The sequence below is a fragment of the Cololabis saira genome, chromosome 14 (assembly GCF_033807715.1).
Source record: "Cololabis saira isolate AMF1-May2022 chromosome 14, fColSai1.1, whole genome shotgun sequence".
Taxonomy (NCBI): Eukaryota; Metazoa; Chordata; class Actinopteri; order Beloniformes; family Belonidae; genus Cololabis; species Cololabis saira.
Genome location: NC_084600.1, coordinates 14349399 through 14366203, shown reverse-complemented (window position 1 = coordinate 14366203; position 16805 = coordinate 14349399). Strand labels below are relative to the sequence as shown.

The 16805-nt window shown below is 43.8% G+C and overlaps 1 protein-coding gene across 1 annotated transcript; it reads right to left on the bottom strand.

The window, feature by feature from the left end:
* Positions 1-430: 430 nt before the first annotated feature.
* pygma (phosphorylase, glycogen, muscle A) lies at positions 431-13029 on the bottom strand. The gene is made up of 20 exons (XM_061739816.1): positions 12731-13029; positions 10647-10748; positions 10478-10556; positions 10246-10349; positions 9902-10033; positions 9692-9803; positions 9517-9599; positions 8407-8550; positions 7439-7531; positions 7172-7318; positions 5777-5940; positions 5505-5619; positions 5307-5408; positions 3740-3887; positions 3602-3660; positions 2856-2997; positions 2566-2773; positions 1283-1417; positions 1101-1167; positions 431-975 (listed from the first exon to the last, which is right to left on the bottom strand). Exons 1-20 carry the CDS (start codon positions 12971-12973, stop codon positions 835-837), a joined length of 2520 nt encoding a protein of 839 aa, XP_061595800.1. The 5' UTR covers positions 12974-13029; the 3' UTR covers positions 431-834.
* Between the last annotated feature and the right edge of the window lie 3776 nt (positions 13030-16805).

Sequence of the window (16805 nt, the reverse complement as noted above, 5' to 3'; positions counted from 1 at the left end):
ATGTTGGTTAAATGCCCGGTGTGCATGTATCTTGCAGCGGCTGGTCTGCAGCAGGACGTAAGACCAGCAGTATGATCCATGCATGTGATGAACTGGCAAACCTTGTATTAAAAACATTATTCTTAAATGTCTCTGATTCTTAAATCCTTTCTCCATTTTATATATATGAATGCCTTTAAACTGAGGCGCCGAGCCATAGAAAATTATCCAAATTATACCCAGACCTACTGATATAAATAGAACTAACATATTTACCAAGTAATGGTAAATGCTTTAACATTTACACTCATTTATACTTAAAGTTCCCTTTTTCATCTTTAAATTTTATAAATGTCTTTCCAATAAAGTGGATTAGGAGCAAATCCCCTTTTCTGTTTTACGACGTGTTCATTTCATACCTGGAACGGTGGCAAAAGGTCACTCTGGTCACTTGTGATATTTAAGACACATTTTATTTGGGGTCTGACTTCAAAATACAAGCGTTTATATTCTTGAATAAAAAAAAGAAAAAAACCACCAATAAATGTACAAAGCCCACAACGAAGCCATATTTTATTAACTTTATAACAGCTAAACGGCAGTTCCTGGTTGAAACTATCTCTAGCCAACAGTTTGACATCACCACTCGGTAACCTTTATCCTGAATATGGAAGTACAGAAAATGTAAACGTTCCAACAGGTTGCGGCACGTGATGGCGACTGCAACGCACGGAGGTTTGTGGAGGCTTGTGGAGGCTTCTGGCGAGACTTTTCAAGAGTCACACTGGTTGTGAGGGCTTTTGAGTGTGTGGGGGAAGACCGGCGGCGTTGCTTCAGGGGGACACTTTGGTACGACTAATCGACGGAGGGCAGCTTCTCCAGCGTGGGCTCCATGCCCCAGATCTCACGGGCGTACTGAGCGATGGTACGGTCGCTGGAGAACTTGCCACATCCAGCGATGTTGTGGATAACCTTCTTGGTCCATTCCTTGGGGTTCTGCCGAGACGAAGGGACCGGATCAATAAACAACAAGAGCGTATCCTGTTTGCTATCATACTCCTCGTATCAGGCATCCAGACTCATTCATCCACTTTAATCAGCACTTAGCCCTGAATACAAACCTTGTAGAGAGCATTGACTGTGTCCTGGCATTTAATGTAGTCCTCGTAGTCAGCAAAGACCTTAAACCTGGAGAGAAGAAGGAGACGTTTACTGACACGAACTATGACATACGTTTCCTTGCACCAGCACGAAGGGGTCACAATTCGGGCCCCCGGGGTGCCAACATCGCATGTGTACATACCTGTCATGGTGCATCAGCATGTTGACGATTTCTTTGAAGAGATCAGGCTGGCCTGGACTGAAGAAGCCTCCAGATATCTGGTCCATGGCATGTTTGAGCTCCGGTATCTTCCTGTAGTACTCCTCAGCACAATACCTGTGCAAAAACGCAGTGAATAAAGGCAAATATCAGGCCTGTTGACGAGAGCAGCAGAGCAGGTACTGAAATAGCAGCAGGTTCCCCAGGGCCACACTTTACGGAGTGGAAAACCTCAGCATGTGTGGATAAACCGTCTGAGTCACGGAGCTTTATCACCGAAACCGATATGAAGCTGCACAGAAGCTCGAGTTTCAGAGCATGTGAGAGCGCTTGACAGTTGTCTTATCCTGGAGGCATCTCCCCCAAACAAATCTGATGATTACGGTCCTCTATGCGAAGATGGTGCAAGTAAGCAGGACAGGATCTACCTGCATCTGCCGCTGCAGTGAAGTCTCTTTGTGGGATTCTGTCAGACTGTTTTACAGCTTGTATAATAACAGAAGTACATACATAACCTTCTTGGTCAGAGAGGGAACATACAATTTAAGAGGGAATCGTAATTTTAAACAGCTTCCCATCCATTCAACTCTGAAGTATGTGGAACAGAGGGGGACATGAAAATGTGCATTAACTCAAAACAATTTAAAAATAAGTATAAACAAACACTCCTGGCCAGCTACAAAGAACTGGACAGCTATTCGTATTATTATTATTATTCGTAGGATTTTATTTAGTTAGCATGTTTGTAATGTGGGTTTTATTTATATTCATTCATATTAAAGTTAAATGTTCTGAATTTCTTAGATTGCATTGATCTATGGATTATGAATATTCTTATGGAATTGAAATTTGTGTGAATGAGTGTGTATGTGTGTGTGCATGTATGTATGTATGTGTGAATGTATATGTGTGCGTATATGGATGTTTATAGTATGGGTGTGTATGTGTATGTATGTGTTTATGTATGAATATGTACGTATACATACATATATATATATATATATATATATATATATGTGTGTGTGTGTATATGTGTATATAAATGAATATGTAATTGTATTTTATATATAAGCTTTGCTTCCTTCAGCTCCTTGAACTTGCACTTCAATGCAATGTGCTATTTTTTTTATATTATTATATACACTGTTTGTTTTTATGCTTGTGCATGTTTGAGACAAATAAAAATCAAATCAGCTTGGAAGAGAATATTTGAGTCTGTACTTGTTATGTGAAGCTTAATGACAGTGAAAGATGGCGCTCCGTACCCTCTCCTGTCCATCTCGTCGACGTCGTCCACCCTCATGCCAAAGATGAAGAGGTTGCCGTCGCCGGCCTCCTCGGCCATCTCCACGTTGGCTCCGTCCATGGTTCCGATGGTCAGGGCGCCGTTCAGCATGAACTTCATGTTGCCGGTGCCGGAGGCCTCGGTGCCGGCCGTGGAGATCTGCTCTGACAGGTCGGCCGCCGGGATGGCTGGCGGAGGGAAGCACAAGGGGGGAGGGTGACGACTCTGATGGGCTGCTGTCTTCGTGCCGATCAGGGGTCTGCACCTTACCTTTCTCTGCCAGCGTGACTCTGTAGTTCTCCAGGAAGATGACCTTCAGACGGTCACCGATCACCGGGTCGTGGTTGACCACCTCACCGATGGCTGTGATCATACGGATGATCATCTTGGCCGTGTGGTATCCGGGAGCAGCCTGCAAGACAAGTGGCGTTAAGGCATCCCAAGGGTCATTCTGGCAAAAAGTCAGTATATATATATCTAATGTCACTGGAAAGGCAATCCCATGTTCTCCAAGGGTGCTCCTGATTAATGATGACTCGCAGTTAAATTGACATAACAAAGAAAAAGTTGTGTACCTGGCAGGATTAACAGCCGCTAAAAAATATTTGCTCTTCGATGGAAACCACCACTATATCTACCAACATGTCACTGGTTTAATCTGTTTATGGACATTTTACATATGGAACTTTCAGTGGCAAGGGACCCAGGATATAAAAAATATGGACACATGCCATTGAAAAACTGAAAGAACTGAATATTGACTGAACATTTCTAAAATATTTTTTGTGTTTTCTTGTCTTGCTTGTTTTGTCCTGTTGTTGTGTTATTGTTGTCTTGTTAGATCGCTACAGGGTGGGCGGGGAAACAGGTGATTTCAAAGTTTTTGCTATACAATTGCGTGCATAATTGTTTGATTTAATTGTATGCATCAACAAAAATAATAAAAAACAGTTGATCAGAAAAAAGAAGGGTCATTAAAAGGGTCTGGCTGCCACCCGTCCCAGCAAAATACCCACCTTTCCACCGATCATGACAGTTCTGGGGGTCCACTGCTTGTTGGGCTCCTTCTTGATACCTGGTGGAGACATCGACACGTCACAAACGATAATAACTGGGCTTTGTAGACCTGCGGAGGCGTTCAGACGGGAACTCACGGTTGTAGTAGGTGATGATGTGCAGACAGTTGAGCAGCTGTCTCTTGTACTCGTGGATCCTCTTGACTTGAATGTCGAACATGGAGTTGGGGTTTATCTTCACCTTGTAGTGCTCTTCCAAGTGGGCAGCAAACTTCATCTTGTTCTCCTACGCAACCACAGAAATGATTACACGTCAGAAAGAGAAAGCTGATGTGGAAACTATCTGCACGTGCCGTGAAAATGCCTCTGTTCTCGTGAAGCAGTGATGCTGCAGGAAACAAGGAAAGCAGGAGGCGACGGTGCCTTTGCATCAGCATCGAGTGCTGCCACCAAGGCAGGAGGGCTGGGGGGCCGAGGGTGTTTCAGTCTTAACTGCATCTTAATCACACAGAGAACCAGGAAAAATAAAAAAAATACTAAAGTTGTCTGAAAGTTGTCTGAGAGACAATACGCAGGTTTTTTTTCCCATCAAAATGAAGTGATGGCAGTTTGTTGATGACTTGTGCAGATGCATCTGTTCTGTCTTTTCTGTCCTTGGAACATTTCAAACTGTTCTGGGAGTTTCCATTAACGTAAAGTCAGCACGTTCGCTCTGTAGCAAGAGCTGCTTTTCAGAAATGTGTTATACTTCCTGGAGGTAAAGTTGCTTTTCGTCAACGAAAATTATGACTAAATATCGTCGTCAACGAGCCTTTATCACCTGAGGAAAATGAGACGAGACGCAACGAAAATAACTGTCATGTGTTGGTAAAGATAATTAAATATATAATGCAATATCGTAGAGGAATAAAAACGATACTAAAATGTAGATTACAAAATAAAAACTCTGCTAAAATGTGTAAAAAAGGAGACGAGACGAAATATTCTAACAAAGATCCTTAATGTCCATGTTTTCAGTAGTTTCTCTGGTTTAGTTCTGCTGCTGGGTGACGTTAGTCCTCAATCCCAGTCGCTGCAGCGGGGAATCAGATCCAGAAGATGCAGCTGCAGAGTTAGAGGCTGATGCCGTTAACGCAGAGTTCTAGGTTCACGTCAATTAAAAACAAAGTTACATAGAGAAACGCGGGGATCTGCTCTGGGGCTGGGAGAAGAAAAAGAAGAACCATCTTTGGATACACTTTCCTACATAGACGTGGAAAAAAAAACCCAATGTGTGGTCGAAAAAGAAAAAGATGGGGAGAAATGTGGATAAATGAATGTTGTAAATGTTGTAAACTCAAATTAGAACGTCTTCTGTATCTGGAATGAATATATTCTTGAGTCTATAAAGTGACAATAATATAATAATAAGATAACCTTGTTTGAATTGTAAAATGGGTTTGGCTAAATACAATCTTTGACTAAAACTAGACTAAAATGGTCCTGGACAATTCTGACTAAAATAAGACTACAATGCTCAGACTTTTAGTCGACTGAAACTTGACACAACTAAAAGGAGAATGAACATGACTAAAACTAATAAAAACTAAACTGATAGCTTGACCCAAAGACTAGACTCAAACTAAAATTGAAACAGGCTGACAAACAACACTACCTAGAGGTTGCCGCTCTTCAACATCTCACTCACACCGAATGATCTATTCACCTGTTTCACTTTGGCAATGTCGCGGATGAAGGCATCGTCGTTCACAAACTTGCGGAGACCCTGGAGCTGGTCAAGATCACGGATGTATTCCTCACCGATTTTCTGAAGAGCAAAGACACGAGACTGAGCATGGAGAACACGCCGCGGCGCGGCCGACAGCTACGTGAGATCCACACATCGGCCTGGAGCAGAGCTGACCTCAGCGATGACCTCAGCCAGCCCGGGGTTGCACATCACCAGCCAGCGGCGGGGAGTGATGCCGTTGGTCTTGTTCTGGAACTTCTTTGGCTCCATTTCGAAGAAGTCCTTGAAACTGCAGCCGGAGGAAGCAGAGCAACGACATCAGCTGAGTCATTCAGGATGCAGATGCAGCGTCGGATGCCGCTACTCTCCGTATTGCAGTCTGGTGTTCATCATGGTTCACCATGCACAGTATTCCAGGCACAAGGGTGTCTATTCGGGGGACTTACATGGTGGCTTTGAGGATGTCAGAGTGAATCTGGGCCACGCCGTTCACAGCGTGAGAGCCCACAATACACAAATGGGCCATGTTGATCCTCTTCTGCCCACCTTCCTCAATGAGGGACATGCGGCGGAGACGATCCATATCTCCTGGGAACTTGGCATAGACTCTCTGCAAAATGAAAAGAAACACACTTTAGTTCTTTCTTTCTTTCTTTCTTAACGGCAGCTATCGTTCTGCCTCGTGCGTTAAAGCCCGTTGCACATCACAGAGGGTCAAGGCAGCGACTCTCAAACGCTGTCATCTACCAGCAACAGGGGCGTCTCTGTTATTGTGTGAGAAGACGCGTCTTTTGATGGAACAGCATCTGTTGTGCGGATCTGCCCACCACCTCGTGTCAGAAATATTTCTCTCTCCTTTCAGGAGAAACGTGGGAGTTCATGTCTGACAGATGTTAAAAATGAAATCCAAGAAGCACCATTTTCTTCCCTGACTTGTGCATCGCGGCGTGCCAATCTTTAAAGGCTTTCCTTGCATTTAAACGAGGGTTTCTGCTGCCTCTTCCCACAAAAGCCATCACAGGCGGACAAGTGCATCAAATACTGGATTTGTTCACAGTGTTATTTCTGTTTGTTTTTTTTAAAAATCTTTTCCATCCTTAATGTATGCTTGATTCATTCTGATTTTATTTTATTTTTTTACCCCCTTCAATATGTATCTTGTCTTATGTGAACGTCAGATAAGAATACTACAGATATGTTTTTTTTTTGTTTTGTTTTTAAACAAAACCTTATTGAAAATATACAAACTCTCAAAGAGGGTTAATGGACAAATTTCAATTTAAGTGCAATATGAAAAGAAAGGAAAATAAAAATAAAAATAAAAAATGGGGATTCTTGTAAGGAATATAAAAAATAAAAAACAAGGCACTCTAAGAATTAAAGGGTGCATATGCATTTTTTTTTTTTTTTTACTCTTTTGAGACATGTGAAAAAAATCTTAAAATTGTTAATAAAACCCCGGAATGAGGGTTTACAATTTCTCCATTAGGCACAATGAATATGGTACTTACCCAGTAACAAAATTATATTAATAATATCAGAAACAGAAAATTCCAAATCATCCATGAAGAAATAAATATGCCTTAATTCAAAAGGTTTTTATTCATTTATAATTTTGAGAGATATCCAATTGTGTATGTCTGGCCAGAAACAATGAGACAAAGGACATTGATAAAACAAATGATCCAGTGTTTCTTCATCCTTTTAGCAGAAGGAACATTGATCTACCTCAAATTGAAATCTTTTTTTTTAAGAAATTCTGCCCCAAACCTTAGATAATATGGGTTTACCCTCCTTTAAGCCCAGCAGAGGCGACACCAGCTGCAGTGAGCGGCACTGACCTCCAGGTGGCGACGGTTGATCTCGTACACGATCTCCAAGTGACGCGGCAGCAGATGAGCGAACAGCTCGACCGGCCAGCGCTCCAGGGCCTCGGGGAGGACCGTGTGGTTGGTGTAGGCGCATGTGCGCGTGCAGATGTCCCAAGCCTGAGCATCACCCGGAGGAGAGGGGGAGAGGAGGAGAAGAGAGTAGGACAGGGTGAAGAATGGTACGATTCAAAACTGAAAGGAGCTGCAAGTTTACTAGTCAATATTGTTCTTCCTTACGGTATCCCAATCGAGCTTCTCCTCATCCACAAGCACCCTCATCAGCTCAGGGATGGCCATGGCGGGGTGAGTGTCGTTCAGCTGGATTGCAACCTGGAAATGCAGATCATGGTTAAAAAGTCTCCCCAGGATTATCCACAATGCCACGAGGACTTTAGCAGATATTGCTCATTTCACCGACAACCTGTTGACCAGAAGCATTCCCGCTAGGGTTGCCACCTTTCAGAAATAGAAATAAGGGACGCCCTGATTTCAGCAGCGCAGGAGCCAAAAAAAAGCCCCAAAACTTCTAAACTGAATAAAAATGTGTTTATTTTATATGAAAAAACAAAATGGTTTGATTTAAAGTTTAAAGTGCTTTAATAGCATGGAACTTGCATGACTGTACAGACAGCCAACCATATAGCAGCTGAAATAGCCTCCGATGCTACGTATGTCCATATCAGCCCAGATGTAATATCCTACAGGTGAAGAATATGGTGTAAAAGTTAATTTATTTCAATAATTCAACTAGAATATGGTGTAAAAGTTAACTTATTTCAATAATTCAACTAGAATATGGTGTAAAAGTTAATTTATTTCAATAATTCAACTAGAATATGGTGTAAAAGTTAATTTATTTCAATAATTCAACTAGAATATGGTGTAAAAGTTAATTTATTTCAATAATTCAACTAGAATATGGTGTAAAGGTTAATTTATTTCAATAATTCAACTAGAATATGGTGTAAAAGTTAATTTATTTCAATAATTCAACTAGAATATGGTGTAAAGGTTAATTTATTTCAACAATTCAACTAGAATATGGTGTAAAAGTTCATGAAAATACAGTACAAATCGTGTCCTGTATTAGTTCAATAAGGGACGCAACATTTTTTTCTCAAATAAAGGACAATTCCGTATTTTACGGGACGGGTGGCAACCCTAATTCCCGCACAGACTGTTTTAGTTGATGTTCTCTACCTCACCTTATCGGGCAGCTTAGAGAAGTCGGTACGAGCGACCTCCCTGGATCCAAACTTGGAGACCTTGAAACGACGAATGATGTCTTGCAGGGTGGCCGACACCACAAAGTACTCCTGCTTCAGACGCAGCTCCTTGCCTTCAAAGAACTGGGCATAAAGGCAAAATATTCACTCAGCAGACACATTTGGAGATTTATTTATTAATCAAGCATAGACTTAAACTTAGCAGGTGGTCTCGTGGTCTTAATTTACTCATTTCTTTAAAGGAAAAAAAAAAGGTTTCAAACATTTACTTACACTTAATGAGAAAAGATCATCATTGGACATATTTCCAATACTTTTTGGTGTACTACAAATGAGTATCATGACATGAAATGAAATACTGGAAGCTGTTTATGGAGTTGGAATCACGCCGGCCTTGAAAATCCAGCCAGACTCCAGTAACTGTGTTCTTAACATCATGGAGGTCATAACTGATGAAAGACGCTGTTGTTGATGCTACTTGTGAATGTTAAAGGAAGCTTTTAGCTTTTAGGGAACCGTCCTTGTGCTATTGTAACGTATTCAACTAGTATTTAGACATTTACAGTCATTTCCTGACTAAACCGGCAGGAGGAAGTGGAACTTTTGACTTTAGTCACAAAGATGGAAAATAAGGATTTCCAAACAAATGAATACTCATTTTATCATTTTATTACTCGTCTGCTGTTAACAGACACTGAGATCCTTATTCAGAGTCACTGTCCATCACTTCCATTACAGCTTCTACTCACACAGAACCAAATGAACATTATGTCATAATTAAACCTAAACCTCCGAACCCTCTTTCATCAGGGAAGTAGGGACACATTTGTTTAAAAGAAGAAAGAAAGAAAATGCAAAGACATACTGTACGTTGGCTACATCTTAAAACAAAGGGAGTACTGATGAATCGGGTTGCATATTACTGATGTCTGGGTCTCGACTACTGAGCTCCAGTCATGCAGGAGTCCACAGCTCTCCTCCTTACAGCTTCCACTTCGATCTGTTTCCTGTCACTCTGCCTAATGTGTGCTCTGTCGTTCTATGAGAGCTCTGGTGGGTCAAACCCTAAAACAATCACATGTTTCTTACATTATCGTTGGGGTAGAGCACACGGGAGATGTTCTCAGCCAGGTTTCTGTCCAACACGGCCTGAATGTAGCCACCGACGTTGACTAGGAAAAGGAAAAAGAAGAATATTAGAGAAATCCAACCAGTCGTCACACACCTAAGTGGAGGATTTAAAAAATCTCTGCCGGACACGTACAGTCTTTGAGGTTGAAGTCGCAGGGCGCCTTGGCAGACCACAGCCTCATGGTGTTGACGTAGTTGTTCCTGTAGCCCGGGATGGGGGTGTCGTATGGCAAAGCCAACACTACCTGCCAGAATAATCACAGGAGGAGACCCACATTACATACACGCCTGACGTGCTATCACCTGTCAATCACTTCCGTCTGCTTCAGATTGGTATTCTCACCTGAGAGTCCACCCATCTGACACCATCGGGACCGTGCTCAGTCCTGCCGTAGTAGTGCACTTGGCGCGTGTACTCAGGACGTGCCTTCTCCCAGGGGTTGCCATAGCGAAGCCAATCATCTGCCTCCTCCACCTGGATAATAGCAGACATTCGTATTGAAGGAGACAAACACTCATTAGGCAAGTAGCTCCTGAGCTCAGCCCGATATAGAAAGATGACAGGTCGTGGTGACGGCGGCGGGGACTCATCATGCAGGTGATCTAATGTGCATAAGAGCAATTACTAACAGCTATTCCCCCTCGCTGAAAGAAAAGGTATGAGGACTGAAATGAAGCTGCTCTGACCTGCCAGCCGTTGAGGATTTTCTGATTGAAGATGCCGAATTCATAGCGAATGCCATAACCGTAGGCAGCCAGGCCTAATGAGGCCATGGAGTCCAGGAAACAGGCTGAAAGCAGGGGGAGACCACATGAAAGTGCACATCACAGCTCGGACAGAAAACAATCCTCTCTGACATCATTCAGCCAGACAGGTTCACAGATATTCTCTGAACATGAGAGGTGAAACGGTGCTCACCAGCGAGGCGGCCGAGGCCACCATTTCCCAAACCAGCATCCTCCTCCATGTCCTCCAGCTCCTCCATGTCCAGACCCATCTACGGAGGACAAGCATGAGCACAAGACTGATATATCTCTGTAGCTTTAGTTGGAAAGTGCACAAGAGTACTAGAAGCTGTCCGTCTCACCTGGTACATGGCCTCATCGCAGGCGTTCTCCAGGGCGAGGTTCACCATGGTGTTTTGGAGGGTGCGGCCCATGTAGAACTCCAGGGAGATGTAGTACACTCTCTGCAGAGATAGAGACGCCTCACGTCACCTTTGGTCCACAGTGCAAACCAACATAGTCCATCCGGTGGACGTCGGCAGGCTGGGGACATAAATGCTGGTGGGGCTGCATAACCCGGTTCACAGGGATGTCTGTGCAGCCGTGAGACCTAATCCACCAACGTCTGAAGTTAAACGTCCCCCAAGACGCCCAGCTCCGTAGGCGGGCGGAGAAATGCTCAGGTTTGCACATAAACATGCCACATGAACCGGCGTTTAGCCTTTAACATTTAGATGGGTTGTTTTCTCTCCCCTCCTCTGATATGGGAGGACGAGCACAGACAGAGGGAGGGGGGGGGGGGGGGGGGGGTGACTGGGCAGCAGATTTCTTTGGGTATTACGTAACACCAAAAATAGCTCATGCTGAGGTCACTGTAAAGGTCAACTGGAGCCTGGTGGCCTTTCATTGTTGAGTTCATTTGTGGAGGATATGAAGTCGGCTCAGAGAAATAACATAAAATAACCAATACAACTTATTCTCAGAATTTCTTTCATTTTACATCATTATATGTTTTAAATCAGGCCTAGATTTAGTCCCAGCTTCATGTGATTATGCTGATCTGGACCTTTTTTTTTATGATTATTTGTGAATGCACACATGTCATTTTAGGAAACTTTTATTTTATTTTATTTTGTAATAACAGCATTGCAATTTTTTGTCCCTGATCAAAACTGTGGTTTCAGCTTTAAAGTCCCTTCTGCTCCAGCGTCCCAGTTTGACCAGGGTCCCGGTTGCAATAGCACCCCGGTTGCACCATTGGTTCACCTTTGATCTTTCAGCGCTGACCACCAGCCTTAGGTGTCAGATTGTTTCTGAGTCAGTCGCACCCGATCGACCCCGCCGAGAAATGTTTTCATAGACTTGTTGCTGTCAGTTTCCATCCTTTGATTAACGATCTGACTTTAATGTTGAGGAATCTGCCTATAAAAAGTGAGCAGCGAAGAGGAGCGAGGGTTTCGTTCCATGTTGGTGGGGTGGGGGGGGTCTGGCTTTATTTAATGGGGATATTAATCTTGCAAAGAACATTTGCTTTTGCATAAAGTAAAATGAATGAGAAGGTTTTCATCACGTTGCTGCTTTAAAAACGTTAAATTCGAACAGTTTTGTGTGACATTTTCAAGCTATAAAAAGGTGAAGTTTGGAGTTTAACTCCTTTATTCTGGCGTCCCGGCTTTAAAGTGTTCCTCTGAGGTTTTCTCTGCAGCTTTTGATTCAAGACGCCGCAGCTGATGAGATACCGCGTCACTGTAGCTGCCATGAGCACCGATGCCCTTGGAGGCATGTGGTCATGTGACCTGAGCCGCGTCTACGTGCTCTTTGGCCAGGCAGGACAAGAACACAAGGTGAAGGTTTAGTGTTTCAACACACTATAATCAGGGCAGCATACCGGCAGCGCGTTAAGAACCTCTGATGAAGTTTAAATGTCATGACTTGACATTATACCAACGTCAGAGTATTAAAGCACAGCTGAACGAGAGGCTTTGGGAGCTGGATGAAGTGTTCACGTCGTTATATTTACTTAGCACAAGCGTTCACACTCAAATTAAGTGCTATATTCAATAGTTAGGTAAAAGTACAGACTCCCTAGATCCAAAAATGATCTGGGATTTGCTCTTCCAAAACAAACAAGGTTTGGTGATATTCAGCAGACTCATGAAGGGGTCACACAAGTTGACTTGCTCATATTAACTTGGTCAGAAATTCAAAAATATTAGTTCTTTAAGCCTTGAATAAACATGTCAGGGAAAGTGAGTGAATGCATTTGCAACAATACTTGAAAAAAAGTGCAGAAAACTTGATATTCTAGAGAGTTAAGGCTCCGGAAAGGGTTATCTGAATGTCTGCCGGCTGTGCAGCAGCTCTTAGGTTACATGTTTAAGCTGTGTCACCATTGCATTCATTTTTTCACAGGACACGTGTAATCACGGCAGTCTGCAGAATTTACCTTGGGGTCTTTCTCATAGTAGTGCTGCTGGGTTCTGATCCACCTGCCGATCAGGTGGTCACGCACCGTGTGGGCGAGAGCCATGTAGTAATCCCTTCGGCTGGCCACATTTCTGTCCTTGACCAGTGTAAAGTGGAGATGCCTGTTGAAGTTAGTCTTCAGCTCTGCCACGTTCTCCACGCCGGCGAGGCCTCGCACCGAGATCTGTTTCTTCCTATCATGGTCAGATAAGGGCTTAGACATGGTGACGCGGTTTCCAGGAGTTCAGCTCTGCAAACTGCGAGAAGAGAAGCACCCACACTGTCGTCTCGGCATCAGGTTTTTAAAGACACCACCATGAATATTGAGGAGAGGGTGGAGCAGGCTTGCCATATTGAGTGATGGGTGGGACACAAGCCCAGGACGGAGGGTGGCACTCTCTTCTTACATATCTTGAATATGCAAGCTTGTAATGTGATAATAAGTACAGTAATAATTGTTCAGACACTTGAATGCACATTATTTTTCAATCAACTCATAACAGCAAACTATAAAAATGGAGATTTCAGTTCAGAAAACTGTGACTTGTAAATGTATTTTGCTTTGGTAGATGATGACAGATATTCACCAAACTGAGCGATCTAGAAGGACTCAGGAGAATCAATCGAACAAGGCAAACTTTTTCTAGTTTTGCCCTGTAATGCCTGCTGATGACCATCCTGTACTGTGGTGTCATATTCATGAGTTACTGCATTCAAGGGCGGCTGAGCTGGTCTCACGTTTCCTCGGCCGGCCCTGAGACAGAAGCGCCGCCACGTTTTACACATTCATTCTTCTCCAACGCCACACAACACAGAAGTACTGTAAACCAGTAGTCTGGAGTGTGTCTGTGCACGTGTGTGTGTACATAACATCTGTTTCAGTAGCCCTGGGTGACGACAGAAACAAAATAAGCTGCAGCGAAGCGACTCCGAACCGCTCCATTCTCAGTTATCACTCTGGTGAGCCTCGCTATCATAAAGTCCTGACCTTCTTTAAATAGTTACTATGACCCAGTCCCAAAGGCCATGATATTTGAAAGGCATATCTTGTTAATGTCAGCGAGAGCCGGCAGACAACATTAGTATATTACTATCAGTGGGAGCAGAGCATAAGGGCAGTGTTTGCTGAGCCGGTTTAGAGGGATGCAGAGCTGCATGATTATTGGTTTCCCGTTGAAAGAGCCGGCTCAGAAGGACTGTTACTCGCACGTCGAGGCCGCCTGGAATTGACCTCTCTTTGAATTAATCTTGACAGGAAAAGTATTGGAAATAAAATTATCTTGTCTTCTTGTCTTCATGAGTATTTCTCTGTCCGTCACATGACTGGACGGGATGCAGAGAGTGAGAGAGAGAGAGAGAGGGAGAGAGAGAGGGGGAGGTGAAAAACAAAAGACTGAAGTTGTCAATCACTGCAACACTCAGCCTCACAAAGTCCACGAGGTGTCTGGTGGTGTTTCATTACCCCGTCTGCATAAAAGTCACTCAGTCAATTTTTATGTTCTTAAACTCCCAGTAAAAGCAGTAAAAGCTATCAGAAACATTTTCTATTGTGTTGCTGTCAATGTCCATCGATGTCATGACACACAGAACAGAGGAAGTTCCACGGCGAGTGACTGATTGAAGCTGGCGTGCCCCTGATTCGTCCGGCCTGATGAGCAAATTATGTTCTTATGTCTACTGGCTGTTCTGTCAAAATGGCACACCACACGTCTCGCAAGCGACTTAATAAATGCAGCGCTTCGTGAGAGCTGAGAGTAGAGATTATTTTATACTTAACAGGAGACATTTCCACCACAAAACCAAACGAAGCGGCGCACCAACAGAGACACAGTCATGGCTCAGCTTTGTTTGGGATGTGCTGCTGCCATAACATTCAAAATAAACCAAGAATATTTTGGTATTTCATGCAGGGGCAGATTTAAGAAATCCTGGGCCCAAGGCAAAGGCAGGTATGGGGCCCTCTGAAATGAAAACTCATTTCTCATTTTCCTCCTCTTTTCAGCACCGCAGGGGTAGCTCTCCTCTTCCTTTCTTGCCACTTTGCACCGTTTGTTTTCGTTTTTCCACAGTTTTCTTGGTCCAATGTAGTGGACACTGAAGGGGGGGCCCCGACGCACACATAATACGCATTCTGCTGGCATTTTAGCGTGAGGATTTTAATCATAATTAAAGCTGCAAGCAGCGATGAACGGGCCCTCGCACCCTTGTGCACATTCAGGCGTGCTGCAGTGGAAGCTTGTATGACTTGCATGTAGATTCTTCAGGCCTGGACATTTAGCGGATGACACCACCCACGACTCCCTATATCAGAAGAAGGGGCGGGGTTAATTCATGTCAATGAAGGTCAAGTACTCAAAACCGAGTCAGATGACACCACCCACGACTCTATATCAGAAGAAGGGGCGGGGTTAATTCATGTCAATGAAGGTCAAGTACTCAAAACCGAGTCAGATGACACCACCCACGACTCTCTATATCAAACCATTCAAAAGTTATGGAAGAAAGTAAGAACTATCAAATATGGACCAATCAGATGAAGGGGGGGCGCGCTTTTTGGCGTCTATCGTCGCCACGGTAACGCTTTTGAGTGAGAAAAGTAATGTGCGTTATCGCAGGATCGAGACGCACATTTTGATGTATAACACACCTGGGTGCACGTTACGGTTCGGGCGAAGAAGCGGCTGAAGAAATGGCATAAATTGCGCCAAAATTACACGATTAGTTAAAAATGGCCGACTTCCTGTTCGGTTTTGGCCATGGCGCCAAGAGACTTTTCTTTAAGTTGCGACATGATACAGGTAGCCTAAGTACCGATTTTCATGCATGTACGTCAAACCGTATTGTGGGGCTTGAGGCACGAATTTTTCTAGGGGGCGCTGTTGAGCCATTAGGCCACGCCCATTATTGCAACCAATAAATATCTAATTTTTCGCCAGGCCTGGCTTGCGTGCAAAATTTGGTGACTTTTGGGGAACTATCAAATATGGACCAATCAGATGAAGGGGGGGCGTGCTTTTTGGCGTCTATCGTCGCCACGGTAACGCTTTTGACTGAGAAAAGTAATGCGCGTTATTGCAGGATCGAAACGCACATTTTGATGTATAACACACCTGGCTGCACTTTACGGTTCGGGCGAAGAAGCGGCTGAAGAAATGGCATAAATTGCGCTAAAATTACACGATTAGTTCAAAATGGCCGACTTCCTGTTCGGTTTTGGCCATTGCGCCAAGAGACTTTTCTTTAAGTTGCGACATGATACAGGTAGCCTATGTACCGATTTTCATGCATGTACGTCAAACCGTATTGTGGGGCTTGAGGCACGAATTTTTCTAGGGGGGCGCTGTTGAGCCATTAGGCCACGCCCATTATTGCAACGAATAAATATCTAATTTTTCGCCAGGCCTGGCTTGGTGACTTTTGGGGAACTATCAAATATGGACCAATCAGATGACGGGGGGCGCGCTTTTTGGCGTCTATCGTCGTCACGGTAACGCTTTTGACTGAGAAAAGTAATGTGCGTTATCGCAGGATCGAGACGCACATTTTGATGTATAACACACCTGGCTGCACTTTACGGTTCGGGCGCAGAAGCGGCTGAAGAAATGACATAAATTGCGCCAAAATTACACGATTAATTCAAAATGGCCGACTTTCTGTTCGGTTTCGGCCATGGCGCCAAGAGACTTTTCTTTACGTTGCGACATGATACAGATGTGTGCCGATTTTCGTGCATGTACGTATTGTGGGGCTTAAGGCACAATGTTTTTTCTGTATGGACCAATCAGATGAAGGGGGGGCGCGCTTTTTGGAGTCTATCGTTGCCACGGTAACGCTTTTGACTGAGAAAAGTAATGCGCGCTATCGCAGGATCGAGACGCACATCGAGGCACAAAGTTTTCTAAGGGGTGCTGTTGAGCCATTAGGCCACGCCCATTAATGCAAATATAAAAAATTTTCGAGGCCTGGCTTGCGTGCAAAATCTGGTGACTTTTGGGGCACGTTTAGGGGGGGCAAAAAGACCCTCATTTCGTCGGAGGAAAAACGAGGATAAGAAA